Source organism: Penicillium macrosclerotiorum (genome assembly GCF_028827735.1).
Source record: "Penicillium macrosclerotiorum strain IBT 26536 chromosome Unknown utg000001l_segment0_segment0, whole genome shotgun sequence".
Taxonomy (NCBI): domain Eukaryota; kingdom Fungi; phylum Ascomycota; class Eurotiomycetes; order Eurotiales; family Aspergillaceae; genus Penicillium; species Penicillium macrosclerotiorum.
This window is the reverse complement of record NW_026643081.1, coordinates 936,887-964,702: the sequence shown is the minus strand read 5'-3', so window position 1 is coordinate 964,702 and position 27,816 is coordinate 936,887. Positions and strand designations below refer to the sequence as shown.

General features: G+C 53.0%; 13 protein-coding genes across 13 annotated transcripts; 9 read left to right on the top strand and 4 right to left on the bottom strand.

Annotated features, from left to right (window-relative positions):
• Positions 1 to 127: 127 nt before the first annotated feature.
• N7462_000312 (ankyrin) lies at positions 128 to 1,219 on the top strand (the record flags this gene model as incomplete). Its single annotated transcript, XM_057072038.1, has 1 exon — positions 128 to 1,219. One exon carries the CDS (start codon positions 128 to 130, stop codon positions 1,217 to 1,219), a length of 1,092 nt encoding a protein of 363 aa, XP_056938568.1.
• A 639-nt stretch (positions 1,220 to 1,858) lies between these two features.
• N7462_000311 (cation diffusion facilitator family transporter) lies at positions 1,859 to 3,342 on the bottom strand (the record flags this gene model as incomplete). Its single annotated transcript, XM_057072037.1, has 2 exons — positions 1,859 to 2,484; positions 2,592 to 3,342. The coding sequence occupies 2 exons, from the start codon at positions 3,340 to 3,342 to the stop codon at positions 1,859 to 1,861; spliced, it is 1,377 nt and encodes a 458-aa protein (XP_056938567.1).
• A 527-nt stretch (positions 3,343 to 3,869) lies between these two features.
• N7462_000310 (putative SIR2 family histone deacetylase) lies at positions 3,870 to 5,012 on the top strand (the record flags this gene model as incomplete). Its single annotated transcript, XM_057072036.1, has 1 exon — positions 3,870 to 5,012. The coding sequence occupies one exon, from the start codon at positions 3,870 to 3,872 to the stop codon at positions 5,010 to 5,012; it is 1,143 nt and encodes a 380-aa protein (XP_056938566.1).
• Positions 5,013 to 5,530: 518 nt separating this feature from the next.
• On the top strand, positions 5,531 to 6,850 carry N7462_000309 (cyclin-dependent serine/threonine-protein kinase phoA; the record flags this gene model as incomplete). Its single annotated transcript, XM_057072035.1, has 2 exons — positions 5,531 to 5,674; positions 5,945 to 6,850. The coding sequence occupies 2 exons, from the start codon at positions 5,531 to 5,533 to the stop codon at positions 6,848 to 6,850; spliced, it is 1,050 nt and encodes a 349-aa protein (XP_056938565.1).
• Positions 6,851 to 8,609: 1,759 nt separating this feature from the next.
• On the top strand, positions 8,610 to 10,009 carry N7462_000308 (putative cAMP receptor-like protein; the record flags this gene model as incomplete). The annotated part of the gene is made up of 4 exons (XM_057072034.1): positions 8,610 to 8,866; positions 8,927 to 9,110; positions 9,185 to 9,745; positions 9,812 to 10,009. The coding sequence occupies 4 exons, from the start codon at positions 8,610 to 8,612 to the stop codon at positions 10,007 to 10,009; spliced, it is 1,200 nt and encodes a 399-aa protein (XP_056938564.1).
• Positions 10,010 to 10,537: 528 nt separating this feature from the next.
• Positions 10,538 to 11,280, top strand: N7462_000307 (PMF1/NNF1 family protein; the record flags this gene model as incomplete). The annotated part of the gene is made up of 2 exons (XM_057072033.1): positions 10,538 to 10,908; positions 10,986 to 11,280. 2 exons carry the CDS (start codon positions 10,538 to 10,540, stop codon positions 11,278 to 11,280), a joined length of 666 nt encoding a protein of 221 aa, XP_056938563.1.
• Positions 11,281 to 11,334: 54 nt separating this feature from the next.
• N7462_000306 (uncharacterized protein) lies at positions 11,335 to 13,179 on the bottom strand (the record flags this gene model as incomplete). Its single annotated transcript, XM_057072032.1, has 4 exons — positions 11,335 to 12,607; positions 12,778 to 12,919; positions 12,994 to 13,024; positions 13,120 to 13,179. 4 exons carry the CDS (start codon positions 13,177 to 13,179, stop codon positions 11,335 to 11,337), a joined length of 1,506 nt encoding a protein of 501 aa, XP_056938562.1.
• A 2,513-nt stretch (positions 13,180 to 15,692) lies between these two features.
• On the top strand, positions 15,693 to 16,191 carry N7462_000305 (uncharacterized protein; the record flags this gene model as incomplete). Its single annotated transcript, XM_057072031.1, has 2 exons — positions 15,693 to 15,743; positions 15,874 to 16,191. 2 exons carry the CDS (start codon positions 15,693 to 15,695, stop codon positions 16,189 to 16,191), a joined length of 369 nt encoding a protein of 122 aa, XP_056938561.1.
• A 1,268-nt stretch (positions 16,192 to 17,459) lies between these two features.
• On the top strand, positions 17,460 to 19,101 carry N7462_000304 (NTF2 and RRM domain protein; the record flags this gene model as incomplete). The annotated part of the gene is made up of 2 exons (XM_057072030.1): positions 17,460 to 17,783; positions 17,875 to 19,101. 2 exons carry the CDS (start codon positions 17,460 to 17,462, stop codon positions 19,099 to 19,101), a joined length of 1,551 nt encoding a protein of 516 aa, XP_056938560.1.
• A 1,600-nt stretch (positions 19,102 to 20,701) lies between these two features.
• Positions 20,702 to 22,910, top strand: hsp90 (chaperone Hsp90; the record flags this gene model as incomplete). Its single annotated transcript, XM_057072029.1, has 2 exons — positions 20,702 to 20,959; positions 21,060 to 22,910. The coding sequence occupies 2 exons, from the start codon at positions 20,702 to 20,704 to the stop codon at positions 22,908 to 22,910; spliced, it is 2,109 nt and encodes a 702-aa protein (XP_056938559.1).
• A 384-nt stretch (positions 22,911 to 23,294) lies between these two features.
• N7462_000302 (uncharacterized protein) lies at positions 23,295 to 23,489 on the bottom strand (the record flags this gene model as incomplete). Its single annotated transcript, XM_057072028.1, has 1 exon — positions 23,295 to 23,489. The coding sequence occupies one exon, from the start codon at positions 23,487 to 23,489 to the stop codon at positions 23,295 to 23,297; it is 195 nt and encodes a 64-aa protein (XP_056938558.1).
• Positions 23,490 to 23,600: 111 nt separating this feature from the next.
• N7462_000301 (putative quinol monooxygenase) lies at positions 23,601 to 24,092 on the top strand (the record flags this gene model as incomplete). Its single annotated transcript, XM_057072027.1, has 2 exons — positions 23,601 to 23,622; positions 23,803 to 24,092. 2 exons carry the CDS (start codon positions 23,601 to 23,603, stop codon positions 24,090 to 24,092), a joined length of 312 nt encoding a protein of 103 aa, XP_056938557.1.
• A 532-nt stretch (positions 24,093 to 24,624) lies between these two features.
• N7462_000300 (uncharacterized protein) lies at positions 24,625 to 26,987 on the bottom strand (the record flags this gene model as incomplete). The annotated part of the gene is made up of 3 exons (XM_057072026.1): positions 24,625 to 25,688; positions 25,761 to 26,225; positions 26,294 to 26,987. The coding sequence occupies 3 exons, from the start codon at positions 26,985 to 26,987 to the stop codon at positions 24,625 to 24,627; spliced, it is 2,223 nt and encodes a 740-aa protein (XP_056938556.1).
• Between the last annotated feature and the right edge of the window lie 829 nt (positions 26,988 to 27,816).

Here is a 27,816-nt window from a genome sequence, read left to right as displayed (position 1 = left end):
CCCGCATCTGCTTTCAGCCGCGCCAATGCCAACAACGTCCCAACGATAACCAACCAACACTCGGGGCACATTTTGTCCCCAAACGCACATACCTGATACAACGATCATGTTCGTCTAAGTGCCCGTCATGAAGTTGTCAGACCTGCCCCACGACCTCCTGCTCTGTATCGCGGACTATCTACCCAGACGGCGCGATATCGCCCACCTCGCTCGAGCCTATCGTAACGCCTCTGTCTCACTCCGGCATTATCTGCTCTGGCGGAGTAGGGATATTATTCTATTGATTGCTGCCTCTCAGGGCAATGATGACCTGCTTCGAAGAGCGCTGGAATGCCGGCTGGACGTGAACCGTCCCGAACCGGTTGCCGAGAACACGCCGCTCAGCCTGGCGACCAGATACCGGCATTTGTCGACGATCAAGATTTTATTAGCCGTAGACGGTATCGACCTCTTTACGAGAGATACTGAGTCCGGTCATACGCCGCTGCAATGGGCAGTCAAGGCCAACGATTTCGAGGCTATGAGGTTACTGCTCAGCCACCCTAGCATGAACACCGAGGCCGTGGGCGATGCGCTCGTCCTAGCTATCAATCAGAATCAAGTCGAGGCAGCGCAGGTCTGCATGTCGTTTGACATCGACTTGAATGCAATGTACGATGGGAAGACCCCGCTGGCCCATGCAGCCAAAAGGCCCGTGAAGACTATTCGCAACATGCTTCTCGATGATGAACGGGTCAACCTTGACTGCATGTGCAGTCAAGCTACGGAGTTTGGGTTTTATGAGGGTGGAGTACCAATAATGCTCGTCCTCATGGATAAGGCCTTCTCTTCCGAAGAGCTCTCATACCTGCTGGGAAAGCGGACGCGATACAATCTCGAGGTCCGTGACGCCACAGGGAAGAACGCGCTTCATATTATGGCGCAACAGGGCTATCTTGCCGGATGTCGGATCCTACTTGACGAGTTTCCTCATTTCCTGACTCAGAAGGATCGCAACCAGCAAACTCCTTTCTTCTATGCTGTGGTCGGTGAGCACCTCGACATCTGTCTTCTGTTCTTAGAACAAAGCTCCGTCGATTACGGGATACAGAACGAGAAAGGGCGGTTATTGCTGCATGAATGTGGTCTCTCCGGTGACCTGCATCTGCTGCAGGCAATTCAGCATAAGACAGGCACGAGCCAGTTCAGCCTACGGGACCGTGATGGCTTTCCCCCCTGACGGTCGCCGCGCAGAATGGAGATGCCGAGAAAGTTGAGTATCTGATTAAGTGTGGGGCCGACATCAACGCTTGTGATTTCGAAGGCCGCACAGCTTTGATGCATGCCGCCTCACTTGGTCGGACACGGGCGGTTGATATCTTGGTGGAATACGGCAGGTATTGACCTCGAGATGGAGGATCATGACGGATGGACGGCCTATGCATGGGCTCGATGGCCACAGCCCAAGTTCTATAGTACCCGGCCGCCGAAACATAGACCAGCTATGGACTTGCTGGTCGCGAAAGGTGCCTCGACGTGTCAATGGAGGAGAATTTGGAAGATATGGCATCTTGATATGTGGCGCAGGAATGGATGGGTGGACCCGCACTCGAGGCGGAAATTGAATTAATTTACATAATGATCCGGTCCTAATGATGAAATTCAAGGTTCCATTTGCTCTTCTGCTGTATATTTCTAATTCGATGCGTAGGTCTTTATACAGTAGTATAGATGCCTCTTGCTGAAGTTGCCCATGCTGCCGGGGAGGGGGGGTATCATAGCAGCGCCAAAAGCTACACAGTCCAACAGAAGAATTCTTTTTTTTTGGACTTTCAAATATTGTCAACAATCCATGGGGTGCCATCCTCCATTTCTCAATCTATCTCCTCTTTCGGGTAGCGTCATCAACGTGGTCGTGAGACCCTGTTGCGGTTCCATTGATTTCCTGCTCATTGGGCTCGGGGCTTGCGCCAGTGTCTTGTGCCACGAACTCCTCAGAGAAAGTGAGCTCCTGCTGCTCGATAGGAATAAAGCGGACTTTGATCCGCTTCACGCCCCGGACCTTGGCGCCGACTGTTTTGCGAACTGCCTCCTCTACAACCCGGGACCGGTTGATGGCCCATGCGCCAGGCACAGCCAGTTCAATGTCCATCAAATAGTTCTGTCCCGACTTCATACCCTGGACATCGCGGATGACAACTTGCTCGCCATCTTCCAGGGCCTTCAAGGCCTTTGTGGCAGCGTTCTGGACCGAGGTCTTGATCTCGTCGTCGACGGTGGTATCCGCCAGTTCCAGGAGGGAGGTGATGGTATTGCCCCATCCTGCCTTGATGACCATCAGGGAGATCAGGAGTCCACCAACCGGATCCAGCCAGGTGGCGTCTTGAAAGACATAGCTTCCACCAATCGTAAACAAAGCCACGATGCTTGTCAATGAATCAATGCGGTGGTGAATGGCGTTGGAAGCAAGGACAGAGGACTTTCGCTCCTCAGCCACTTTCATAGCTGCGTATCCTAGTTAGCTTTTGCTCTTGGCTCTATTTGAATGAAACAATGGACAAAACAGCCTTGATGCAAGCGTCACATGCCAGCAAGGGAAGGAGCACACTTACTTGCATGGTAGAGCCATTCCTTGATGACAATTGAGCCTGCGGCCAGCCAGGCCGCGTGGATGCTGGGGCCCATCACATCAATACCATGGCTATGCGAGTGACCATGCCCATGCCCCAGCACCCCGGAGTGTGCTAGTGTTTCAGCCACGTCGGGGTAGAATTGAGCCATCAGGACCTGTCCCGCATTTAGACCCATGAACACGCCGCCACAGAGCAACAGCCCGCTAACCCCGAGCGCGCCGATGCTCTCGACCTTTCCGTACCCATTCGGGAATCGCTCGCTTGGAGGCTTCAAGGACCATGCAACGGTGCCCAGTGTCAGGAAATCGGAGACGAGGTCGGTCAGCGCGTGGTAGGCGTCGGCGATGAGGGCCTGGGAATGGAAAACATAGCCGCCGATGAATTTGCCGATGGCCATGGCCAGGTTGGCGACGAGGCCGATACGGGTAATGCGCACGCCAGCATCGTTCTTGTTGGTCGAGGTCAGGTAAACATTGTCGTGATGGTGGTGGTGGTGGTGGTGACCGTGGCCGTGGCTGTGACCGGAATGGTCTCTGGTTTGGGCCATGGTGAGTGGAGTAGGGGAAGCGCCTAAGGAAGGGCGGACATGCGCGAGAGAGGACGGACAGGCAGTTAATATAGGCAAGGAGGTCAAGACACGCCGCTGCGCAGATCCACGGAGACTGGAGACCCTGGAGTAGGAGTGGAGGGAGGGACGAAGCCTGCACCACAGGGGCTGCGTCAGCGGCATCACGGCCCTGTTTTAACTAGTTCGAGGCACGCGAGCACGGGCGAAGGGAGTGGACAGGGTGTTCTCTCGGGGGCTGTGTGCCCATGGTTCCAACAGAACCTTGGGGGCGGATTGGCAAGTCCTGAAGAATTGGGAAAGGAAGTACGATTTACAGAGGGGAGCTCATCATGTCATTCAAGTCCGATCATGTAATCCGGCACTCGGGATTCCAGATGCGCTGATGTGCGCGAGCCTTCGTCTGCCAATCTGCGGCCAGGCGTTATTCATGCTTTGGCTGGGGCCTCAGCCTTCCAAGTGGGTCTTCACTTCCGGAGATTTGCTTTTTTTTTTTTAGTGCCCTTGTTTTCCTTCTTTTCTTCTTCAGGAACCTGGTCGTTTTGCGCTGCGGCGTCTTCAACGGCCGACTTCTCGAAACGTAAGCCGGGTCCGTGACCCGCCCGGCCAAGACTCTCACGCAAGCCGAACCGGAGCTTCCACGCTCTTGTTTCCCTGCCAAGCAAATCCGACTCCTTGATGATGCGTGTTCAATGACGACGCCTGCGATTCGCATCCCCTTCACCGGCCCATTACCGCCGGCCATTATAGTCCCGGCGTCCGCCAGAACATTTGCGGGGGCGATCGACGCCGTGCGCGCGTTCTTGACGGCGCCACCGTCCCTCAATCTTCGAGGGGTCGACGTGGGGAGACATGCCCAGACCGTTCTACTCACTGGCGCAGGGATCTCCGTGGCTTCGGGCTTGTCGGACTATCGCGGGGAGCAAGGCACCTATCGACGGAATAAATCTTACCGTCCCATCTACTTCCACGAATTCATCTCTCGCCATGAGTCGCGCCAGCGGTATTGGGCGCGCAGCTTCGTCGGATGGCCGGGGCTTGTGAAAGCGCGGCCGAACTCGACACACTGGGCCATCAGAGACCTGGGCGCCAAGGGTTACTTGAGCTCGGTGGTGACGCAGAACGTTGACTCCTTCCACTCCCTGGCCCATCCTGAGCTGAACACCCTCGAGCTGCACGGGTACCTGCGATCTGCGGTCTGTACCAGTTGTCACAACCAGGTTCCCCGAACGGAGTTTCAGCAGTCCTTGGAGCGACTCAATCCAGCATGGGCCGAGTTTCTGGCCCGTATGGTTGCGCAGGGCGCGCTTGACACGGATAATCCCGAGGAACAACGGCGGAAGGGCTTGAAATTGAACCCGGATGGCGACGTAGACCTCGCGGAAGCACCGTATTCGACGTTCCGATATCCGTCGTGCCCAACCTGCTTAGAACACCCGCCGACGTTGAAAGATGGGACGAGGGGCCATGTCGAGGTCGAGTACGATGGCGCCTGGCTCCCAACCTCGACGGCGGGAATCTTGAAACCCGCCGTGATCATGTTTGGGGAGAATATCGACCCGGCTGTCAAGACGGCGGCCGAAGAAGCCATCGACGATGCAGGGCGGTTACTGGTGCTAGGCAGTAGCCTGGCCACCTACTCGGCTTGGCGGCTGGTTGAACGAGCTCACCGGCGAGGCATGCCCATCGGCATCATCAACGTTGGAGGTGTTCGCAATGAGGCGCTGCTTTTTGGGAATCTGGGCTCGGACCCTGTAAGCCATGTCCGCTGCAGTCATCCCGCGCAGGCGATCCTACCTCCTGTCGTATCAGATCTTCCATTGAACCAGCTTTAAATCTTTTTCATTTGAAAAAATAAATGAATAAACGAAAGAAAATGAGAAACCAAAGCGACTAGGTGAGATTAGACCAGATTATACGAGATTATATAACTAGCGAACAAGGAGCGATCCATAGGGTTGGGTATAGAACCGTGACACCCACTAGCAAATGCGCAATTGACTTGGACCATTGACTATAGAAACATCCTTATTCTCATCATCAAAAACATTGTTACAGTCATAGTCACCTCCCTCTCTCTCAGCAAATACAGTGGGTGTGGAAAGTACTCGTAGATTGTCGTTCCACGTAAAGAGTTGATGCTACTTTACATAGTACTTCCGCTACATTAAGCTAGCTTCTACAGTCCTGTAAGAGGAGTGATCAGACGGATTCAGGGAACGAAACTGCAAAATATCTTTGTCTTCTCTTCAATGCTCAAGAAGGTCGTTTTCCTCCGGCTGCTGGGAACGTCGTATGTAAGCGGGAAGAGACGAGCGGCCCACTTCACGCGCGGGGCTCCTCCTTCATCAGCATGGAGCGTCTCAGGGATTCGACAGCTCCCAAGCCTCTTGTCGCGCCCGGTTCGTTTCTCTTTCATCCTCCAAGACCGGCGCAGTTACGCCCACGCATAATGGATAAGGCTCAGCAACCCAGTTCTTTCCAGCAGCTAGAAAAGGTTGTCCTCCCCCTCCCCTGCTCCCCTTTCCTCCGTCGGCTTCTTGCATCGTTCGAAAACTAACTGGCCCTGTTCTCTTGCACAGCTCGGCGAAGGCACTTATGCTACTGTACGATCCGACTTTTCCCCTTTGGAGAACCCGCTTTGAATCCCCTTAACCCTTTTTTCTCCTTGTCCGGCGCACACCCTCTGGTGACGCTCTTCTCTGCCCTAAGATCGAGACTTCCCCGCTCTCCCCCCGCTCACCGCTGATTAAAATAATGGCCGTAGGTGTTCAAGGGACGCAATCGCCAGACGGGCGAGATGGTCGCCCTGAAGGAGATTCACCTAGACTCCGAAGAAGGTACCCCGTCCACCGCCATCCGGGAGATCTCGTTGATGAAGGAGTTGAAGCATGAGAGTATCGTGTCTCTCTACGATGTGATCCACACGGAAAACAAGCTCATGCTGGTGTTCGAGTTCATGGACCGGGATTTGAAGAGATATATGGACACTCGCGGCGATCGCGGCCAGCTCGACCCGGCCACCATCAAGTCGTTCATGCACCAGCTGCTCAAGGGCATCGCCTTCTGCCACGATAACCGGGTCTTGCACCGAGACCTGAAGCCGCAGAACCTGCTGATCAACAAGAAGGGCCAGTTGAAGCTCGGTGACTTTGGATTGGCTCGGGCCTTCGGCATCCCGGTCAACACCTTCTCCAATGAGGTCGTCACGCTGTGGTACCGCGCTCCCGACGTCTTGCTCGGCAGTCGCACCTACAACACCAGCATTGATATCTGGTCAGCCGGCTGCATCATGGCGGAGATGTATACGGGCCGTCCGCTCTTCCCCGGCACCACCAATGAAGATCAGCTCCTGAAGATCTTCCGCTTGATGGGGACACCCTCCGAGCGCTCCTGGCCAGGTATCTCGCAACTGCCGGAGTACAAGCCTACCTTCCACGTCTATGCGACGCAAGACTTGGGTGTTTTGCTACCCCAGATTGACCCATTGGGCTTGGATCTCTTGAATCGGATGCTCCAACTGCGCCCCGAGATGCGCATCAGCGCCAACGATGCTCTGCAACATCCGTGGTTCCACGATCTCGCCCAAGTCCAGGCCCAACTACAGCAGCAGCAACAACAGCAAATGGCTGGCGCCTATGGGGGCATGGTCCCCCCTCAGCCGGCGTATTGAGGATTTCCACCCAATCTCACCCAGTATGCCAGCACATGACGAGAGACGACAAGCTCGATTTAGACTATCAAGAAAAGGGCGGATACGGCGTTAATAACCCGATCGTGGGAGCTTTTATTTTTTTTTCTTTTTTGTTTTTCTTATTTTTCCTTTTACCTTACGTTGTCCTTTCGGTTCGTCCATAGGATCTGCACATTGTTTGAGGTTATGAGATAAGATAAATGGAGTCATCTGCTGCTAAGCCGCAGTGAGGTTTACTGTGTTGCTTTCAGTGTTTCGATATTTTTCGAGCAGACTTGATTTTGGTCTTCGATTTTCTCTTTCAGTAGTTTTGTGTTCCCTATTTCTAGTGTCTTGAAAATCTGGTGGGGGGTTGTAATATACTTCCATTAACCTCGCTCCACTTCCTCCTCCCCCCCCCTCCCCCTCGGATGCTTGCCCTGTACCACTTTCCCCTGTCATCATAGACGTCACCCTGGACTAGCGCTTCCGGGACAATGCTGCTGTCCGTGCACTCATCCGGGGGTTGAAACAGTCCACGTCGAGACTACTCGCCAACCCAGAACGGCACACGGACCAGAAGCCCTTCTAAGAAAGGACAATGAACCGTGGGGTGCATTGCCGAGGATCTACATGTGGGCCTTTTCATGCCGTGTTTCAAGATGCTTGTCGACTCTTCTCGATGTAAGAGGCAGACTCGGACTTGAGAGCTATGTGTGTTCGTCGCTCTTGGCTCTATCTGGTTTCAATTCGAACCAGGCGCAAAAATCCCGAACAGGGCCTCCCGAGTCCTGGTGTCAACCCGTATGCTCTCGACTCCGAAGCTGAATACGATGGAGCAACTGGATTAGGGGAGGTCGCACACAGGGTCTTTTGCGGTCCTTTCGGTTGTGAAGCCAGCATCCCAGAGTTGATTCCAGAGAGGGATCTTCCTACACATTCCGAACCCGGACGTTCGGACCTGCTGCGATCAACTTTTCTGGCTCCGGATTTTCCCCCAGATGTACTGCTTCGAGCTCTCGCTCATGCGGGGCCGGATGATTCCCACCCGACAATTGGTGCAATTCATGATCCATGCTCTCAGGGGCCTGACGGTGTCGTCTTTTGAATGTCTCTCCGTGTTCCTTTCTGCTTGGTCCAGAGGCCCGGTGTCAGCAGCAGCTGACTGCCGAAATCATCCTGTGAGCCCCGCCCAGGTTGTCTTGATGTCGCTAGCGTTCTGGAACCTGCGCAGGCTCATGTTTCCCGCAACAGGACCCTGGTTTAGTCTAGTCGTGGAGTCATTATTAAAAAGAGATTGTGGGCGCCGAGCTGACAGGGGGTGACCTGTTTCCCTTCTCCTCTCCTGAGACTCTCCAAGCCCGAACGCCCGACTCTTGTTCAATAGGTCCCGCAAGTGTCTCGATATCGACGGGTATCTTCCCTGCTATGGACCTATAGTTCACACGACGGCACACTAACCGGGCTTGTCCCACGGGCTTCCTGTTACGATTACTTTAGACATGCATATATCTGTTGAGATTACTGTGCAATATCAACAGACGCGGTGACGCGAGCCCTTTCGGATCTATCACGACCTTCCAGTGGGATCCACCTCCAGCATATCATCTAAATTGTTTCCCTGTGTCGATTCAGCTCTGTGCACAGTAGGAATTTCGGTCTGGACGCATACCGATTGCGCGGAGAAGATATGCTTATCGAGCCTGATGGTGCTCGCAGAAAGCCCCCACGATAGCAGCTGCCAACGGGTCATATCACAATGGCACCCTCAGAGAGACAGCTGGCTGCGATATCTGTCACAGAGCGTGTCTGCTCAACTATATCCTTAATTGGTACATTTGTCATCGTTGCCACGTTCATTGGGTCACGCTCATTCCGGAAACCTATCAATCGCCTCGTCTTCTATGCTTCTTGGGGCAATATCATGGCCAATATAGCTACTCTAGTCTCGCAATCGGGAATTCATGCTGGCGTTGGGAGCTCTCTGTGTCAGTTTCAAGCATTCTTGATCCAATGGTGAGTCGGAGACCTGGAGCACAACTGTCCAACTCCCATCCTCTTCCTGACTGTAACCAGGTTCATGCCCGCAGATGCTCTGTGGACCTTTGCGATGGCCTGCAACGTCTATTTGACATTCTTTCACAAATATAACTCCGAGCAGCTACGTCAACTGGAGTGGAAATATGTCCTCTTTTGCTACGGTCTTCCGTTCATTCCAGCTTTTATTTACTTCTTCATTCAAACCCAGGCCCGAGGCCGGGTATACGGCTCTGCAATTGCAAGTTCCCTTCTTTCTGCTCAGTCCATTGACCATCATCCTAATTCTAGTGGTAGCTTTGGTGTTGGGTTTCTCTTCCCTGGGATTTCCTCCGGATTGCGGTCTTCTATGGACCCGTGTGGTTTGTGATCTCATTGACCTTTGCCATCTACCTGCGTGCCGGATCAGTCATCTACCAAAAACGACGCCAACTACGGAATCTCGGCGGAATAGAGTCCCTCGATACTGACGGCCACATGGATTCTCCTCTAGTCAAGCTCACCGGCATCCAGGTGACCAGCGAGATAGCTTATTCTTCCCCCGAACGCAGGTCTTTGTCGACCAGTGATGTCCCTTCCCGTAGCTTTTCCCCGTATTCAATCACCATCGAGGGCGGCCTAGTGGACCCCATCACCAGTCTCCAGAATTCCGAGGACGACGTATCTGCTCATGTCCAGGGCTCCAATTCACACCCCGGATCACAGGCCCAACAGATAGCAAGTCCTCTCAAGCCCATCCGATCCGAGGCGGTGGAGTCCTATTCCCAGCGCCGTGCAACAGCCACAGAAGCGAATTCGGCTACCTGGGCTTATACAAAATATGCAATGCTGTTTTTCATCGCTCTTCTAGTGACATGGGTACGCTCTGTTACCATGAGATCACCAATTTTGATTGAGCATGGAAGCTAACGTACTGCGATATAGGTGCCCTCCACAGCCAATCGAGTATATGCTCTCGCCCGCCCCGACGACTTTTCTTTCGGACTCAACTATACTTCCAGTTTTGTCCTCCCACTACAAGGGTTTTGGAATAGTCTAATTTATGTGTCAATATCATGGCCGGCTTTCAAAACGCTTTGGGGAAATTTTCAACGGCGCACTCAACGGTTGCAAAAGATATGATTGTTTGGCGTGTGGATCAATTAGGGCCAAAAGGAATTGCACTTTCTCCTTTCTGTCTTTGAAATAATTCAATAATTTCTAATTTGAGTAAAGACAGGGTAAAATTTCTATCATCTAACATGTCTTGATGCTTTTGTTCGATTCTGAATGGGCTCATATATTTACAAAACTGTTTCTTGAGCTTTCTAGGCCTACAACTCTTCAAACTACAAGCTAGATCGCAAATAGGGAAAAACCCCCCAAATCTAATAATTATTGATTTGTATCAACAATCATTCGAGTTAGTCGATATCTTAGTTCCATTTTTGTGATTGGTATCTTCCACATCGTATTTCGTATACTCTGTGGTTCCAGCCGTTAAGGAGGTGGAGACTGCTGTGGTGCACGTGACTAGCGCGTCGCGGTGCGACTGCGGTCTCCGATACTCGAGGTCCAAATTCCTAAACATAACAACAAGTCCAAAAACTCCCATCCGCAGCAAACTATTATTGATCTGGATTAAAAGCAATCGGATTTTTATTCTGTGCCATGGCTGAATCTAATTCACGTCCGCCTCAGCAACCGCCGACAACATCGGCTTCCCCTCCGCCTGGACTTCGTGCATCGCGGTTACACCAGGTCTTCGATCAAGCCCTGGCGCGCACGCTCCGCGCAAACTCTTACTCAAATTTTTCGAGCTGCTTCCCTACGCCTGCGCGCCATGTCCCCGCCAGTCTTGAGAGCGTCTGGCGACAATTGAATGCGAAGCTGGAGGAAAGCGCCAAGGCGGAGTTCGAGGAGATTATTGAGGAGCGGGAGGCTGTGAAGCATTTAAATGATTTGGACCAGTTTATTAGTGAGGCAAGGGCGAGGCGGGAGAGCCGCGGGGAGAATGGAGATGCACCACCACCTGAGAATGCGTATGTTTGGGAAGCACACTCCCCCTCTTGCGAAAGGTTTCTGGGTTCGCACGCATACTGACTCTGATATCGTATAGCCCACATACCCTCGGCGCAGAAGATCTCTATAAAGCCCACCTGACACCTTATCTCCAAGAGGCGCAGACGACACTGAACGACAGGCTCCAGGCTACCCATACCCAGAACGCAGAACTAGCACAAACAGTACAAGCGCAGCGATTGGAGATCGAGAAGCTCCTGTCTCATCTAGAAACTGTCGTTACGGATATTGAGGGGGCCGCTACGGCAGCCTCTCAGTTCAGCAAAGAGCATCATATCCGCCAGAAGGCGGCTCAAATGGATAGGGAAGTCAACACTCGAATGGACATCTAAACGGTCATTATAGGTTGATTGTTCTTCGCTTTTTTCTCCCCTTGTCTCATCGATTCATGAGATCAAGGCACTCATATCTGTGCCTTGTACCATTCCGTCCTCTACCATCTCCTGGGCCACGGCCATTAGTTGCTCAAGAGAGGCCTCTTTGAGCTGATCCAGCTTCGTCTTTTGGCCCTCCACCGCAGCCGCAATGGCCTCCTTGAAAGATCCATCACGCTCTTCCTCCACTGCTCCATCCCGACGGGCGAGGGCGGCCGCTCCTCGGTAGTATGTCTGGGCGTTTCGAATCAGAACAGCGCCGTGTTGCTGCGCCATGGCATGATCCCAAGGTGCTCTCCCCAGTCGCCATCGATGCATTTCGACATCTCCCCGGGCAAGGTGGATTTTAGGCAGGTTGTCAGCATTTGGTATCTTAGACGCCGCCGTCAACGCATCCAATGCGGTCGACAACGATTGCCAGCGCACCGACAAGGCTGTTTTGAATGCTTCGGGGTCCTCTAGCGGAGGCACGTCGGCGAGAGCCCCATTCAAGGAAGTCAATGCCTCCGCCTTGTGGCACAGCCCTTCAGGGTCCGCCGAGACGTCCAATTCCGGCCCAAACGCCTGTCCAACCTCCTCCTTGTACGTCTGGACGTCAGTGTGACCACCCCGATACAACACCTCATGCATCGCACAGACAAATCTGGCCCGCGCCAGACCCGCCTCATACTGTCTCTCAGAGCCTTCCACATAGGCGGGCAGACGCGTCTGCACCAGCCCCGACGAATACTCTTGCACCCAGCCCACGCCTCCGCCGCCGGGGTTGAACGTCAACAGATTACATAGCGTTGTCAAGGTGTCTAGCTGCGCCACGGCCGAATCAACCAACGTATTCTTTGTCACTGGCTCCACGATCGCCGCCCACTGCTCTTGCGGCTCGTCCGCCTTGTCTGCCTCCGTGGCCGGAGCCTGCACTGGCTGTTGTACCACCGGCTCCGGGATTTGGCTCTCCACGCCGGCCGCCTCCATCTGCTCGATCTGTTCCTGCATTTCCGTATACTTCATCTCCTGCAGTACAAGGCACCGTTGGAACAGCTCCACTGCTTCTTGCAGGTATGTGCTAGCCTGCATCAGTTGCTCTTCGTCCGGGTGCTTAGCATTGGAGATAGCCTCCGCCAGACTATTCAGTACTTGGCCGCTGTTGAACAGCACATCCGCGTTGTCTTGCTCAAGCCGCAGCGCATCCCGGTGCGACTGCAACGCAATCTGCAGGAGTTCTGCCTGCGGTGCTGGTAGCTGCGCAGCGAGCTTGGGGTGCTGTGTGATTTCATATTGGACTCGGGCCCTAGGCGACGATTTTAGTTTGAGTAAAAATAGATGTGTGTCTCGCGAGAGTGTTTATTCCGTTGTAGTGGCTTAATAGACACAATTGCAATCCCAACGTTTGTTCGTGTCTTTTCGTTTTTCCCCCATTTTCATTTCGGGTTTGGAGGAGAAACGGGGTGATATACTTACTTGTTGTACGCCAAATCAAAGGCTTCAGGGTGCCTCTGTAGTCCCTCGTCGTAGTTGGCAATGGCACGCATGAAGAAGCGCATCGACTTGGCGGCGTCCCCGGCGCGCCATTTCTCGCCGGCTTCTTCCAATTCGACTCCCTCTGGGAGACTTGCATCAGTTTTGGTGCTTCTCGGTCACGATATTGTTTTTTGTGCATCAAGATGGCTATCTTACCGGCCAAGAAATCATCTGCCGTCACTGGGACCTACGGGTTCACGTTAATGAAAATCAGTATAGAGGGGTATGGAATGGCGGGGTAGGAGGTTAAATCGCTGATTGGAGATGGACCGAGATACCTACTTGCTTGGTGGCCTTCTTCTTTGGCTTGAAATCCTTGAGGAGAGACTTGGGTTTTGGCATAATGGGGGCACGGTGTAGTGTGACGTTCACCCGTGGTTTGGATTCTTCAAACAAGAGTGGATGGTTCGGATTCCCTTCAGATTGATCGAACAGCTGCGGCGTTCCAGGCTGCGTTCCGAAGAGCTCTGTAAATTTTGGATAACTTGGTCAGACGAGTTTGATTGTGTTATCTGAGACAGCGAGTGGAAGAAATGAGGTGGTGTGGCAGGTCTGTGATTTGATAGCTTTTTTTCGGGTCGGATGCCAAGACTCTGGAGGAGTGGAGGATGTATCCCCGCAGTGGTGCGCATTCAAGCTTGATATATGAGAAAAGAGATTTCCAAATTGACTTAACTTTTAGGAATTCTGTGCCTGTATCCTATGAGACTAAATTTCACCCTCTTTTCTGTACACACACTATAGTCAACTCGATATTTCGTGGCTGCGATCACAGTGCGACTGGGCAAGGTGGAGACTCAGTCCTCAACCATGTTTTTATCGATATCAAAGATCCCTATAATTCATATGGATTATGTTTTAATTACATCCAAGCTCCTCTTCTTTCTCCAATTTGCTCAAGAAACTATATATCCTGTTTATATTTCAAACAATTTCTGATCCGCATTTCCATCAAAGCGCTGCAGGAGTGCGACCATCGACGTCTTTGATGTTAGACCGGCTTTGACAAACTCATCAAAAGGGTTCTGTTTCTTAATTTTGCAATTGACCGCAACGTAGTAAGCCCTTTGTCTGTATCAGCGAGCAGCAGCATTCTGGCCCTGGCTCCAAGCGATCGAAGATGCCTAGTTCCGAAGATGCCAAGTTCCGAAGATCCGACATAGTAGTTCTCCATATCCTGGACTTTCGCTTTCTCAGCAGCCGATTTCTATAAGGTCTGGATAGTAACACTTTGGGGGCGGGTTGATCGCGTTGTGGGTCTGAATGCTGGCTTATGAGCCATGGCTGAGTCGAGTAGCCCAGCTTAATCAATGGGATGTGAGGGCAATGGCTTTCTCATATTTGGATCGGCTTCTCGGTCTAGAAGCAGTTAAATGGCTGCGAGGCTGCAGCACAGAGTCTACTCATGTAGAAACTGTATGTGCTCCCCTCGCATTGACGGTGACAGAATACAGGAAATGCCGAAAGAAAGGCAGATCCGCCTGGGGGAATATCACAGAAATTGAGAGGTTATTTTATGCATACACCATACTTTATATGGTCCTACCAAATATTTACCAATTTTTTGTTGCTGGGAGAGGGGGAGAGCACGGAGAATCCATTGCTTGCTTCAAATTATAACCGCCCCCACTTGCTTGGGTTTATATCTGTGTTCTAGTTCTTGAGAGGGTTTTAGATGTCCATCATACCCCTTTCGGGGATCATCTCCACGTCAAAAGGGAGTGAGAAAATAGCACAAGCCTAATGTTATGAAAGGTAGTATCATGGTATTTTATATGATCTTTGTTCATTGTTGCGTATGTGATAACTATGTGTGATACGTATGATATTCGTGATACAGTATTTCGTTGCCTCTAGTAGGAGACATGGAATCCAGAGTCTCGGAGGCCTACTATTACTAGCACCATACTCGGGTGATCCTTTCTGGTACAACCAGAACATCGACGAAATAAGAATAAGACTAAGAATAAGAATATCCCGGTCAATTTGCACCACGTGGCCGAGAGTTCCACCGTCCTGAAAACAGCGTCATAATTCGATTTAATTGGAATTTGGAGACAAGCAAGACAGAATGATGGATGACTGTATCTTGTTGGACATTTGATCAAACAAGCACACCGGACTTTACACCATTGCCTGATTGCATCATTGCACAGTTGGATAGTTGAATTTTTGGGGGCGATGCGAATGGCCGTACTCAACCCATTGGCAGATTCAGAGGCTCGCGCCTCACCTTGAAGATGAATGCACCTTTTCGGTTCAGACCAACAACTACATCTACTGTAGTCTGACTTCAGTTGCCACTTCCAACTTTCCCCAACTCTCTTCCATTTATCCAACTTGCTCCCTCTCCTAGTCCAGCAGGAATATTTCCTCCTCCCCAATCAGGATCAACCGCGCAGATCCTCTCCTGTTCTTCCGCTTCTTCGTCTCCCGCCCTTCTTTTCTCTCTCTCCATCTATCCGACCTCCTTTCCCATTCCCCACCGCCGCCGCGACCCACTTTTCGCCGTTTTGCTAGTCTCCTGAGTCGTCTTCTCAGCAACTCAAAAGACCCCTCTTTTCCGTGGCTGCAGCTGCTGTTTCAGTTCCGCAACTTTCGTCCCCTTTTCAACGTTTCAACTTTTTTTCTCGGTCGATCCACCCGTCTACGCTATCTTTCATCCAAATCCCCCTACCGCCGACCCTCGTGGTAGGTTGTGCCCCGTCCCGAGAATGCGGGTTTACTGCCCGTTCGGCCGACGATCCTTGCTAACCTGCCCATTCGGCTGCAAACAGGACCTTCAAGTGCCAATCCAGAATTGCTAAGCCTGTCAAACCCTTAAAAGATTGTGCTTCTGTCTCTTTGCGATCGAAATGGCTCGCCATCCTTCTCTCGACTCTGAGCGGCCTATCATGTCCAGCTCGGTAGGTCCTGCGCGCTCCTCCCCCTCCCCCCCCCAACCCCCTACCCCCCAACCCCTCTCCTTTCTCCTCTGTCCCCGCCAGTGAAGATATTGGATATCAAAAAACCCGAATGCTGACGGAATTTCTCTAGAACCGAAACTCCAAGCGATTCTCCACTCTCAGTGGCAGCCCCTCCCTTGCAAACTCGGAGCGCACCATCGGCAGCCTTCCCAGCGGAGATCCCAGAGTCGCCGACATCCATCATCTCGGAGATGGGCTGGAACGCCTTGAGAACAAACCCTTGCAGGCCCAGCGCTTTGTCCCCACGGCAGAGAAGACCGATAACCTCAATAAGTTAGCACTCGGGGCCAAGGTCGAGCGAGCTTTGGGTCGCAGAATGACCGGTCAGGATGCGGTCATGCGAAAGCCTCTCGATGAGAAGGCGGCCGCCGAGGCCACCTCTTCGTAACCGCTACCAAGCCGAAGGCTGATCGCGGTTCAAGCGCCGCCATGTGGTCCATCATACCCTGTTGCGATAATCCATGGTGTGGATGTCTTACGATCGCTTCTTTTTTTATGCTTTCCGACTTCTCAAGCACTCTCACGTTCTATAACATACATCATACCCTCTCCTTTTTCTTCATGTTCCTTCCTGCGGCGTTTTTTGACCTGATGAGTTTCGCATGACCTTGCCTGTTATTATTCTCCATTCCTAATCTGTTATATCCTGCCCGAACTCGATATGATCGGATTCACCCTGATTCGATCCAATCTTTCTCTTCTCCATATTCTGCAATTTATTGCGAGTGCCATCTTACATTAGATATCCCCCAAAATCGATGATCTGATCTCTTTCCTGAAAGCGCCGATGGTAGTCAACATGGTGGGGAGGATGGTATTGATACTCCCCTATTTCGCTTGATCACCATCGCGACTAAGCAACTAGACGATCACGATCCATGAACTTTACCCAGCTCATCTCACATTGAACCGCTGAAAGGTATCTTCTATCTTTTCTCGACTCTTGCAAATGCCCACTTCGCCCAACCTGAAACTATGAAGCTGGTTCCCCTAGTTCTGCCGGGCGGTGAATTGTATGCCAAGCCCACGCGAAACCCGCACGGAGTCGACATCGAAAGGAAGTCGCTTTTTCCTCGAAGGCGAATTTCCTCCACAGCTTCATTTGTGTCTCTTCCCCCCTCCCCCGCCTCGTCATCCCGGTTTTATAGTCGACCACCGCCTCTTTCATCCGCCAGTCTCGCTCCTCGCTGCTATCCCCTTTTTTCCGCCTTTGTGATCGATCCCGCACAAGAGTCATTTTTCCGTGGCCTCGCACACCTCAGCTATACTTCTCACTCCCACGCCCTCTGCCGTCCCCGAGAGTGGTCATTTTTCCCCTTGTCTTCTTCACTTCTTTTCTTCCCTTCCTTTTGTGCCCTTCAATTGATTGCATTGGTGCTTGGTCCATTTCGCATTGTGAGTGCCCCAGTACCCGCCCGGATTCCCGGCTCATGGTGGAGAGACGTGGAAGACTAGAGAACTAATCAAATCGAACAGTGAAGCAAGCGGGAAGACCCAGATTTGATTAGATCTTTTTTTACAGCTCAAGCTCTTCGTTATAAGCTCTTTTAGCTTTTGTTCTTTGGAATATCATCGATCATTCCCACATCGCCTCGGCTACTTTAATTTTGATTCCGTCTCTTCCCTTCGGACCCGATTATCAAAACTCCCTCCATAATGGCCGACATGACCCAGGCTCCGATGAACGGCAACTACCCGGCCCAGCATGGATTCCCCGAATCTTTCAACCCGGCCCATGCGACCATGAACACCGCGGCCAACTTCCAGCCCGCCCAGTCCTCTACTCCCACGACCGCCACCCCCACCACGGAGCAGCAGAAGAATGAAATCACTAAGGACGAGGTGGGCTGGTTCTTCGTCGAGCAGTTCTATACCACCATGAGCCGCAACCCAGACAAGCTGCACCTCTTCTATTCGAAGCGTTCCCAGCTCGTCTTCGGCACCGAGGCCGAATCGGTTCCTGTCGCCATTGGTACCAAGGTGAGTTGAAATCCCCATGGCCCACCAGAACACTTTTGATATATTTGTCGTAGCTCATGCTAACCGGTGTCTCTCTCTTTTCCTCTTGCAGGCCATTAATGACAAGATCAAGGCTCTTGAATTCCAGGATTGCAAGGTCCGTGTCCTTAACGTCGACTCCCAGGCCTCCTTTGACAACATCCTGGTGTCGGTCATTGGTGAGATCTCCAACAAATCCGAGCCTTCTCGCAAGTTCATTCAGACCTTCGTCCTGGCCGAGCAGCCTAATGGCTATTATGTCCTCAACGATATCTTCCGTTACCTGGCGGATGAGGAGGAGGTGATTGGCGAGGACGCCGCGGCCGAGGCCACCGAGCTCCCTGCTGCCCCTGAGGCTGTGCTTGCCGTTGATGCCCAGCTCACTGATGAGGCCGCTGCTACTCAGTTGGACGAGAAGCTCGAGGAGACCAACGGCGAGGTCGAGCAGGCGACCGAGGAGACCATTCCCCCCCAGACCAACGGCACCCCCGCCCTGGAGGAGGTCATTGAAGCTCCCGTTCCCGTTGTGGAGGCTGAGCTGGTGAAGAATGAGCAGCCCCTGACCCCGGAACCCTCTCCAGCTCCGGAGCAGAAGGAGACCCCCGCCGAGAAGGACGTCGCTCCGGCTGCTCCTACCCCGGCCGTGCCCAAGACCTGGGCCAACATCGCCTCCAAGATTGGTGCCAAGGCCGCTGCCACCACTGCGGCTCCGGCTGCTGCCCCCAAGGCTAACGCCCCGGCCGCGGCCGCCCCTGCTGCTGCTGCTGCTGCTGCTCCGGCTCCTGCTTCTCAGCCCGCTACTACTCCTGCTCCGGCTGCGGAGAAGGACACTACCCCGACTGACAGCGCTGGCTGGCAGACTGCTGGGGCTGACAACAAGAAGACTCAGTCTCGTGCTGGTGAGGAGCAGGTGGTGCTAGGCTACATCAAGAATGTGACCGAGAAGGTGGACGCTGCCCAGCTCAAGCAGGCCCTGGCCCGCTACGGCAAGCTGAAGTACTTCGACGTCAACCGCCAGAAGAACTGTGCTTTTGTTGAGTTTGCCGACCCGGCCGGCTACACGGCCGCTGTTGCAGCCAACCCCCACCAGGTCGGTGAGGAGCAGATCGTTGTGGAGGAGCGCCGCCCCCGGGGTCCTAATGTGAACAACGGCCCTGGTCGTGGTGCGGGTCGTGGCCGCGGTGACCGTGGTGGTAGCCAGGGTCGTGGTGGCTTCCAGGGCCGTGGTGGTTTCGCGCCTCGCGGTCGTGGTGGCAACGGAGGCCCCGTCAAGAGCCGCAACCAGGCCCCGGCTGCTTAAGCTTCTTACGCTTAGCTACTGGAGATGCCTTATGGTTTTCACGCTTCCATCCCCAACCACGATACCTATCCCCCCTTTCCCTCCTGGATGATATCTTTTCCAGAATCTGTATTACTCCCTGATCTTCTTTTGATGTCTTTCCTCTTGTCCTTTTTGGTTTTCTATTTTTTTTGTCTGTCTCTTTCCTAATGACATGTGTTATGTGACTATCTCCCCGAACTTTTTTTTCCGTCACACTGCATCATATTAGCGGTTGGGTCCGGGTTGGCTGGAAAAGTTGTGTCTTCTTTCCCTTCCCTCACTGGGCACTTTGTGTTTTATCTGGAACTTTGATCTCCTTTGCGCGGTCTGGCGCGCTCTCTGCTTTGCCTTGACCCGGGTTTGGCTGTCATGTCCCGCTCTGGTTCCACGAGTCGTTTGCCTTATACGTGTTTGTTTTACCTTCTCTCGCTCTTATGTGGACTTTTTCCACGGGCTCTTCGAGAGTCCGATCTATATCGCATATTTTATCTAGCATAGCAAGCTATGGGGTTTGAGGTATCACTCCTGTCCCTGCTCCTCCTTATACTTTTCATCGTCCTCATTCGTCTTTACTGTTCTCCTATTCTGTGCTCTCTTTTCGGATGAGCTCCCTCCCTTCGTCCTGCTCGGTGTTCCTGCTCTGGGAGTTGTATGGCATTATCGGCTCCAATGGCCCCCGCTGTCGGGGCTCTGACAACAGGACACGGAAGAGGAGGCGGTATTCAACCGGAGCTTGTTTCACATAGGTGGTACAATCCTGCCTTTTGCCCCTCTCGGTCCACTGTCTCTCCCCTTTTCGTGTCCCCCGCCGTCGTGCTGGTTCCGTCGCGACGAAGGTTCTAGAGCTGGATGCCTTGTTGATGCCTGGTTTATGCCTGGTTTATGCCTGTTTGTGCCTGATTTGTGCCTGTGTGGTGCCTTTGTTCCTGTATTTTAAGGCGCCACTCGTGCGGGCAGCGGTGAGGGGCAAATCCAACGATTGTGTTTCTCGCAAAAGGTTCTCTGGACGGAATCCTGGCGAGAAAATCGAGCACTAGAAGACCGAATTCAACAATTGAACCATAATTGACGCCAGTTAGAGTGCGTAGTCGATCGCCGATTCCAGGTGGGCCGAAAGCTCTAGAAGAGCCCCCAAACCCCCAAACGCGCCCCCCCTCAAGTTGCCTAAACGACGGTGGAAGTTGCTGGATCGCCGTAGAAACCCGCCCGCCCAAATTCGAAATTTTTGGGAACCACAAAAAGCTTCCCTTTCTCCTCCTCTTCACCTCTCTTTCTCCATACTGCGTTGTCTCCAGCAGTTGCCCTTCTCCTCCTCCCTCATAAACCTGTACGTTCCTCTCTTCCTCCCCTTCCCATCTTCCCATCTTCCCATCTCCCCATCTTCCTATCTTTCATCTTCTTCCTCCCCCTCAACCCCCTCCACCTCACTTTCCACTTCGTCTCAAGAGGACTTGAGGCTCCACTGGCGGACTCACCTCGTCTTCACCTAATTCATCTTGCACCCTCTTCCTCAACGACTCAGTCATCACTAACGTGCTCGCCCCTTGCCTCTGTGTGAACAGAATAAAACACCGCCACCATGCCCGAGACCTTCGAGTTCCAGGCTGAGATCTCTCAGCTGCTCTCGCTGATCATTAACACCGTCTACTCCAACAAGGAGATCTTCCTGCGTGAGCTGATCTCCAACGCCTCCGATGCTCTGGACAAGATCCGCTATGAGTCCCTCTCGGACCCCTCCAAGCTCGACTCTTGCAAGGATCTCCGCATCGACATCATCCCCGACAAGGAGAACAAGACCCTGACCATCCGGGATACCGGTATTGGTATGACCAAGGCTGTAAGTGAAGAACAACAACCGATCTTTTTTTTTATGAAAAAATGAAAAAAGAATCCAATGAAGTGAGTCCCCAAATAGCTAATATTCGATGCCTTTATAGGACTTGATCAACAACCTGGGAACCATTGCCCGCTCCGGCACCAAGCAGTTCATGGAGGCTCTGTCCGCTGGCGCTGACATCTCCATGATCGGTCAATTCGGTGTTGGTTTCTACTCCGCCTACCTGGTTGCCGACAAGGTCACCTTCATCTCCAAGCACAACGATGATGAGCAGTACATCTGGGAGTCCGCCGCCGGTGGCACCTTCACTCTCACCCAGGACACCGAGGGCGAGCAGCTCGGCCGCGGTTCCAAGATCATCCTCCACCTGAAGGATGAGCAGACCGACTACCTCAACGAGGCCCGCATCAAGGAGGTCGTCCGCAAGCACTCCGAGTTCATCTCCTACCCCATCTACCTCCATGTCCTGAAGGAGACCGAGAAGGAGGTCCCCGATGAGGAGGCTGAGGAGGAGACCAAGGAGGAGGACGAGGAGAAGAAGCCCAAGGTCGAGGAGGTCGATGAGGATGAGGAGCAGGAGAAGAAGAAGAAGACCAAGACCATTAAGGAGTCCAAGATCGAGGAGGAGGAGCTCAACAAGACCAAGCCCATCTGGACCCGCAACCCCACCGACATCACCCAGGAGGAGTATGCCTCCTTCTACAAGTCGCTCTCCAACGACTGGGAGGACCACCTGGCTGTCAAGCACTTCTCCGTCGAGGGTCAGCTTGAGTTCCGCGCCATTCTCTTCGTCCCCAAGCGCGCTCCCTTCGACCTGTTCGAGACCAAGAAGACCAAGAACAACATCAAGCTCTACGTCCGCCGCGTCTTTATCACCGACGATGCCACCGACCTCATCCCCGAGTGGCTCAGCTTCGTCAAGGGTGTCGTCGACTCCGAGGACCTGCCCCTCAACCTGTCTCGTGAGACCCTGCAGCAGAACAAGATCATGAAGGTCATCAAGAAGAACATCGTCAAGAAGACCCTCGAGCTCTTCACCGAGATCGCCGAGGACCGTGAGCAGTTCGACAAGTTCTACTCCGCCTTCAGCAAGAACATCAAGCTCGGTATCCACGAGGATGCCCAGAACCGCCCCACCCTGGCCAAGCTCCTGCGCTACCAGTCTACCAAGTCCGGTGACGAGGCCACCTCCCTCACCGACTACGTCACTCGCATGCCCGAGCACCAGAAGAACGTCTACTACATCACCGGCGAGTCCATCAAGGCCGTCGCTAAGTCTCCCTTCCTGGACACCCTTAAGCAGAAGAACTTCGAGGTTCTGTTCCTGGTTGACCCCATTGATGAGTACGCCTTCACTCAGCTGAAGGAGTTCGATGGCAAGAAGCTGGTCGACATCACCAAGGACTTCGAGCTCGAGGAGACCGAGGAGGAGAAGGCCGAGCGCGAGAAGGAGGAGAAGGAGTACGAGGATCTGGCCAAGGCCCTCAAGAACATCCTCGGCGACAAGGTCGAGAAGGTCGTCGTCTCCCACAAGCTGATGGGTGCTCCTTGCGCCATCCGTACCGGCCAGTTCGGTTGGTCTGCCAACATGGAGCGTATCATGAAGGCTCAGGCCCTCCGTGACACCTCCATGTCCTCCTACATGTCCTCCAAGAAGACCTTCGAGATCTCCCCCAAGTCTTCGATCGTCAAGGAGCTGAAGAAGAAGGTTGAGACCGACGGCGAGGGCGACCGCACCGTCAAGTCCATCACCCAGCTGCTCTTTGAGACCTCCCTGCTGGTCTCTGGCTTCACCATCGAGGAGCCCGCCAGCTTCGCTGAGCGCATCCACAAGCTCGTCTCTCTGGGTCTGAACATCGATGAGGATGTCGAGACCGCCGATGAGGTCGCCACCGAGGCTGCTGCCCCGGCCGAGGCCACCGGCGAGAGCGCCATGGAGGAGGTCGACTAAACGTGTGCGCCACTTCTAGTTAGCTTTCTTTCTGGGTGTTTTTGTTTTTTGAACCTTCTTTGCTTGTGAAACAAAGTTCTTACGGGAAATGGGAAACGGGATTACGACCCTTGATGTTTTTTCTTAAACTATTTTTGACTTGTCTTTTAAATTAAAGATGACCTTTACTTTCTACTTCTACTCTTCGAATATATCTCAGACCCTAATCCCAAGGCACACTGGTATAGATATACTCTAGAGCCGGAATATCAATATTCCTTGAGATTTGGTAATACGGTATTTTACTCGTAGAACAGAGTACTCCCTCTTCTCCTTTTCGATGATCTATTTTTACGCAATTCCTAGAAAGAAGCAGAAGCACAATATAAAGAAATCTCCGTCCCATCATGATCGAGCGCACTCGTTCAAACAGCATGACGAGCCCTCCCCCCGGTCCAGATCCGCAGATCGCATAAGATCCACAAATCGCACTGTCGGCATCATCTCGGGACCAGCCTCGGGGGCTTTGCGGCGCTGCTCCACCGCTTCTTCACCGAGCGAAGGTTCCAGGGCGTATGCGATATAAACCTGCCCCGCCATTTAGGGAGAGCGGGAAATTACAGAGCTTACGCTTCCTTTTTTATAACCTTGACTTTGCAAAACCTCCTTCTGATCAGACCAGAGTCTACATAGACGCTCCCTCCTTTCACCATGGTCTACACAATCGTCGTCCGTATGTGTATCTAACTCCTCCTGCAGCTTTCCATTCATACTTTCACCCCGCCCTTTCCCTTCTCTTCTCTCTTTCTCTCTTTCTCTCTTTCTCTTTCTCTCTCCCCGCAAATCCATAAACACCAGACTACCAGACAAATCTCCCCAAACTAACTTCCAATCCCCATTCGTCTTTCTCCAGACCTCCGCGCAAAGCCCGACCAAGAGTCCATCTCCAAACTGCACGCCAAGCTCCTCGAGGCCTCTGCTGTCTACTCCCAGGACAAGGAGACCCTCTCCTGGTTCGTGATGCAGTCCGTCCACGACCCGCAGGACTTCACTATCGTCGAGCGCTACCTGCAGGAGTCCTCGCAGGAGTACCACCTCAACAATCCCTACTGGAAGACCTTCGATCCCTATGTCATCCCGCTCCTGGAGAAGGAGATGGATCTGAGACGCTTTGAGGAATTGGTTCCGCAGGTGCCGAACTAAGCGGAGGCTGAGGATTGTGGATAGGGCGTGGAGGTGTTTGCTCTCTCATTCTCTACTTCTCTACTTCTCGAGTTTTTGGTGGTAGAGAGTGGGGTACCTGGTTATGAAATGATATATTATGATGATAGGATGATATATATGTGTACGAGACTGGCGGGAATTCCCCGGGTCGGTTTGGAAGAGGAGATAGAGAGTCACCGGGCTCAATGGAAAATCAAAAGGTTTTAATTGAAGTGTTTAATTAAGCCTTTGTTTTGTGTTACATTGGTTGGCTTCGTCTGGCTACCTTTGTCTAGCAGGGCCAGTTCCAAGGGGAAAAAAAGAGACAAGCAATATGGTTAAACGTAAACACTCCCAACGCCATACCTCCGTGGAGAGGAGCAACGCCATCCAGGGAAAGAAAAAGGACACCCAGCCCGGTGTTCTGCGGCCGATCTGGAACAATGTAGAAAATGCTGAAACAGTTCGTCACCATCCTGTTTCATTGGCTGTAATCTTCAGCAGCAATTCATAGAAAAGACGGTTCCGGTGATCACGGCTCCACGCTGCCATACCACGAGTCCAGGTGTAATTCGGAGAGGCTGCGGGTGGGCAGTCCCCATGTCCGCGAGAGCCAAATCGCCAGCCCACCCACAATCCCGACGCTGCCCACAATCTGGACGAGGGCCCAGCCGCGCCGTCCAATGTCATCAATCCACCCAACTACGCCGAGCGGATCCTGGGGACTGACATTGGGGACCCGGTACCCGCTCTTCGAAGAGCTGGGGCGGGTCCGCATGACTTTAAGGTTGTTGGGTGCCGGCTCGCCGGCGGAGGTATGAAGGCCACAGAATCCCGGTGTCTGAGAGATTGGCACGAGCGAGCCATCGACGACGCACTCGTTCAGCCGCTCCGTCAGCCAGATAGCCCGGTCTCCTCGGGCCAGCGCTGCATATCGTTCACGCTCATTCTGGAGGCTTTGCTGAAGGTCAACTGCCCATTGGGCCAGTCGGACCTGGGCCATACGCTCCTCGCATCGCGTATAGTCGGTGATGCGTGCCATGGCATAGCTGGGCGCGGGTTTGCCAAGAGAAGAGAGAGAAGAGGAGCTCATGGAAGTCTCTGAGTCCACGCATAGCCCTCCGCTGCCGCCCATATTCTGATTATTTGATAGCGCATTGGGGAGCGGAGCAGTTGTGGGTGGCACTCGAGGGAAATCAGCGCGTCGTTGGGCCAGCTTCTTTGCAGCAGAATGACGCATCCAAGCAAGATTATCCCGGTCAAATAGTTTCTCAACTAGAACGTCCAGTTCGGAATGTACTAATGGCTGCTCATAGTCAGGACTCATCAGAGTGCTGGCATCCATGACTTCCATATCCGCGGTCTTCGCGGACGAAACAGTGTATGGTGGCTGGGGGTGCAAAATATCAAGACCTTCCAGAGGCGAGTTGCCGAACAGAAAGGGCTTGATCCCAATGTCCTGGGATTGCTGGAGAAATCGGTCTTTGAGGGAGTTAATTTCGGCTGGAGACAGAGTATCTGCTTTAGCCACGACCGGAATAACGTTACTCAATTCACAAAGTTTCCGAATGCAATCCACGTCCGTTGGCAAAGTATCTGTCAAAATTGCCGTCAGTGTTGAAAGCGCTGGCGCATTATGGAGGAGTTATAGGCTAGTAAAGCACATACCATCAGATATCAAATATAAAATCGCATCCACCTGAGATCCACCATTTCCAGCCAGCAAGTTCTGGAAATCCACATCGGAACCAGCCAGAGCGGTCACGGCACGCTGGAGCTGCTGCCGCATATATTGCACTACAAGGTCGGTTTGGCCCGCACGACTCAAGGAGACTGCAGGGGTATCTACGAAGCACAGGTTCCGCTCCAGTATGATATCCCCGATGCTCTTCCGACGTCGCAACACGCGGGAATCCTCCAAATCGGACCACCACGCAGGATACGGTTTTGTGCTAGCGTAGATTTCGGTGATCGCGGCCGGCACCCCGCGAGTGGAGACAGACCCAGAGTGGGGACGTGACAGCCGGCGCCGCTCGAGTGAGGTGAATGGGGGAAGGGCATCCAGGGAATCCACATGCACGATGTCCTTGCATGTCTGGACGATGGATTTGATCAAGGATGTTTTGCCCGAACCTGTTTGAGGAGCATTATTAGCGATCGGACGGTACTTTCAGTCTGTGTGGATGCTGGGTACCACACACCTGGAGCCCCTGCCACCAGCAGTTTAAAACGACCCATCGCCTGGCCCCGCTCTGTAAATGGTCGTCGACTCGGCATTTTAATACTAGGCATAATCAGCTGCGAGGCCCCGGCTAGCCCCAGGCGCGGAGATGGTCGGGGTCTCTCGTCCTCGTCGCCCGATCCGAGGACCTGACTGCCGATTTCATCTGTGATGGATATATCGTCCAGCGGGCGAAGGGAGTGGTTGGAGATGGATTTGGGGCTGCTCGGCAGCGAGGACGGGGAATCATGGTTTAAGAACGGGGTCAGGGGTTGGGAAGGCGTATCGGCAGCTGGTGGCCGGCGAGATGAGTCGCGAGTATTGAACTCGAATGGTTTGCGCCGTGACCGACATGGGGAGTCGAGGGTCTCCTTCTTTGTGTCCTCGAGCTCCTGCGTTGGGCACCGCCAGTGCTGGCTGCCGGAGGGGACCGTGGAACGCGAGCTTTCAGAAGGCTCCGACCGAGACAACGTCTCGGCTAGACTCTGTACACCGTACATGCTCTGGCTAGAATTTTGAGGTTCATCGGGAGAAACACTGCGTGCTGGATGGGAGGCATGCGAGCTGCGGAAGGCAGTGTTGGCGGGGCGGAGGATGCGGGGCGAGGAATGATGATGCGGGAGATTGGGAAGGTCGCGGGATCTCCTCACGTAATGACCAGGATCATCGGGCATGGCATGATGGGCCCCAGACTTCCTTTGAATTTTGGACTCCATCGGGTAGGATGAAGGTGGGGACGGAGGAAGAGAGTAGTGTCATTAGGAGGAACACTGTCTGCGATCCTCGCGGAGAACAATATGATTGACAGGCTGAGCATTATCGGAGATAAGCACGGAGTGGCCCAATTTGGCATGGGCAGTTGTAGACCACGGAAGCCGTAATCCGTCGATGTCCGTGTTTCGTCTGCCAGCTTTTCCAGAGAGACGAAAAGACCGAGTCTTTGCGCGGGATATGAAGAGAGAGAGTTCTATGAGGTATCTCTTGCCCTGTTGGGCATGTTTTGATGCCAACACTGAAGCCAACGCGACAGAGCTATGAAAGCTGTATGCTTTTCTGTTTACCCTTATGGGCTCAGATTTCCGCCCCCATATCATCAATTGGCAAGATGGCCGAGTTGGTCTATGGCGCACGGTTCAGGCTTACCTGATCCACAATTCCGTGTCTCGATTTCGGGGCGTGGGTTCGAATCCCACTCTTGTCATTTCTCTTTTTGCCTTTTTTAGCTCTTGCTTCATCTTCATTTATAGGCTTTTTTTTTCGCTTGGTTGCTACAATGATTCTGGTGGTGAAATATATTTCTTATTCTATCTGTGTTGCTTCTTGTGGAATCTAATACCCAGCTCTCGTCTCGTCACTGGGTCGTGTTTATCCGCCCTGGAACACTAGATAATTTAACCGCCTATGAGAAACGTATTAATTCTGTCCTGGTAGTCTATCTTTCATCTAGCTTGGGCATGTATTATTTGTTTGGTTGTCTTGTGTTCTGTGTCCCCTTTATGCAGG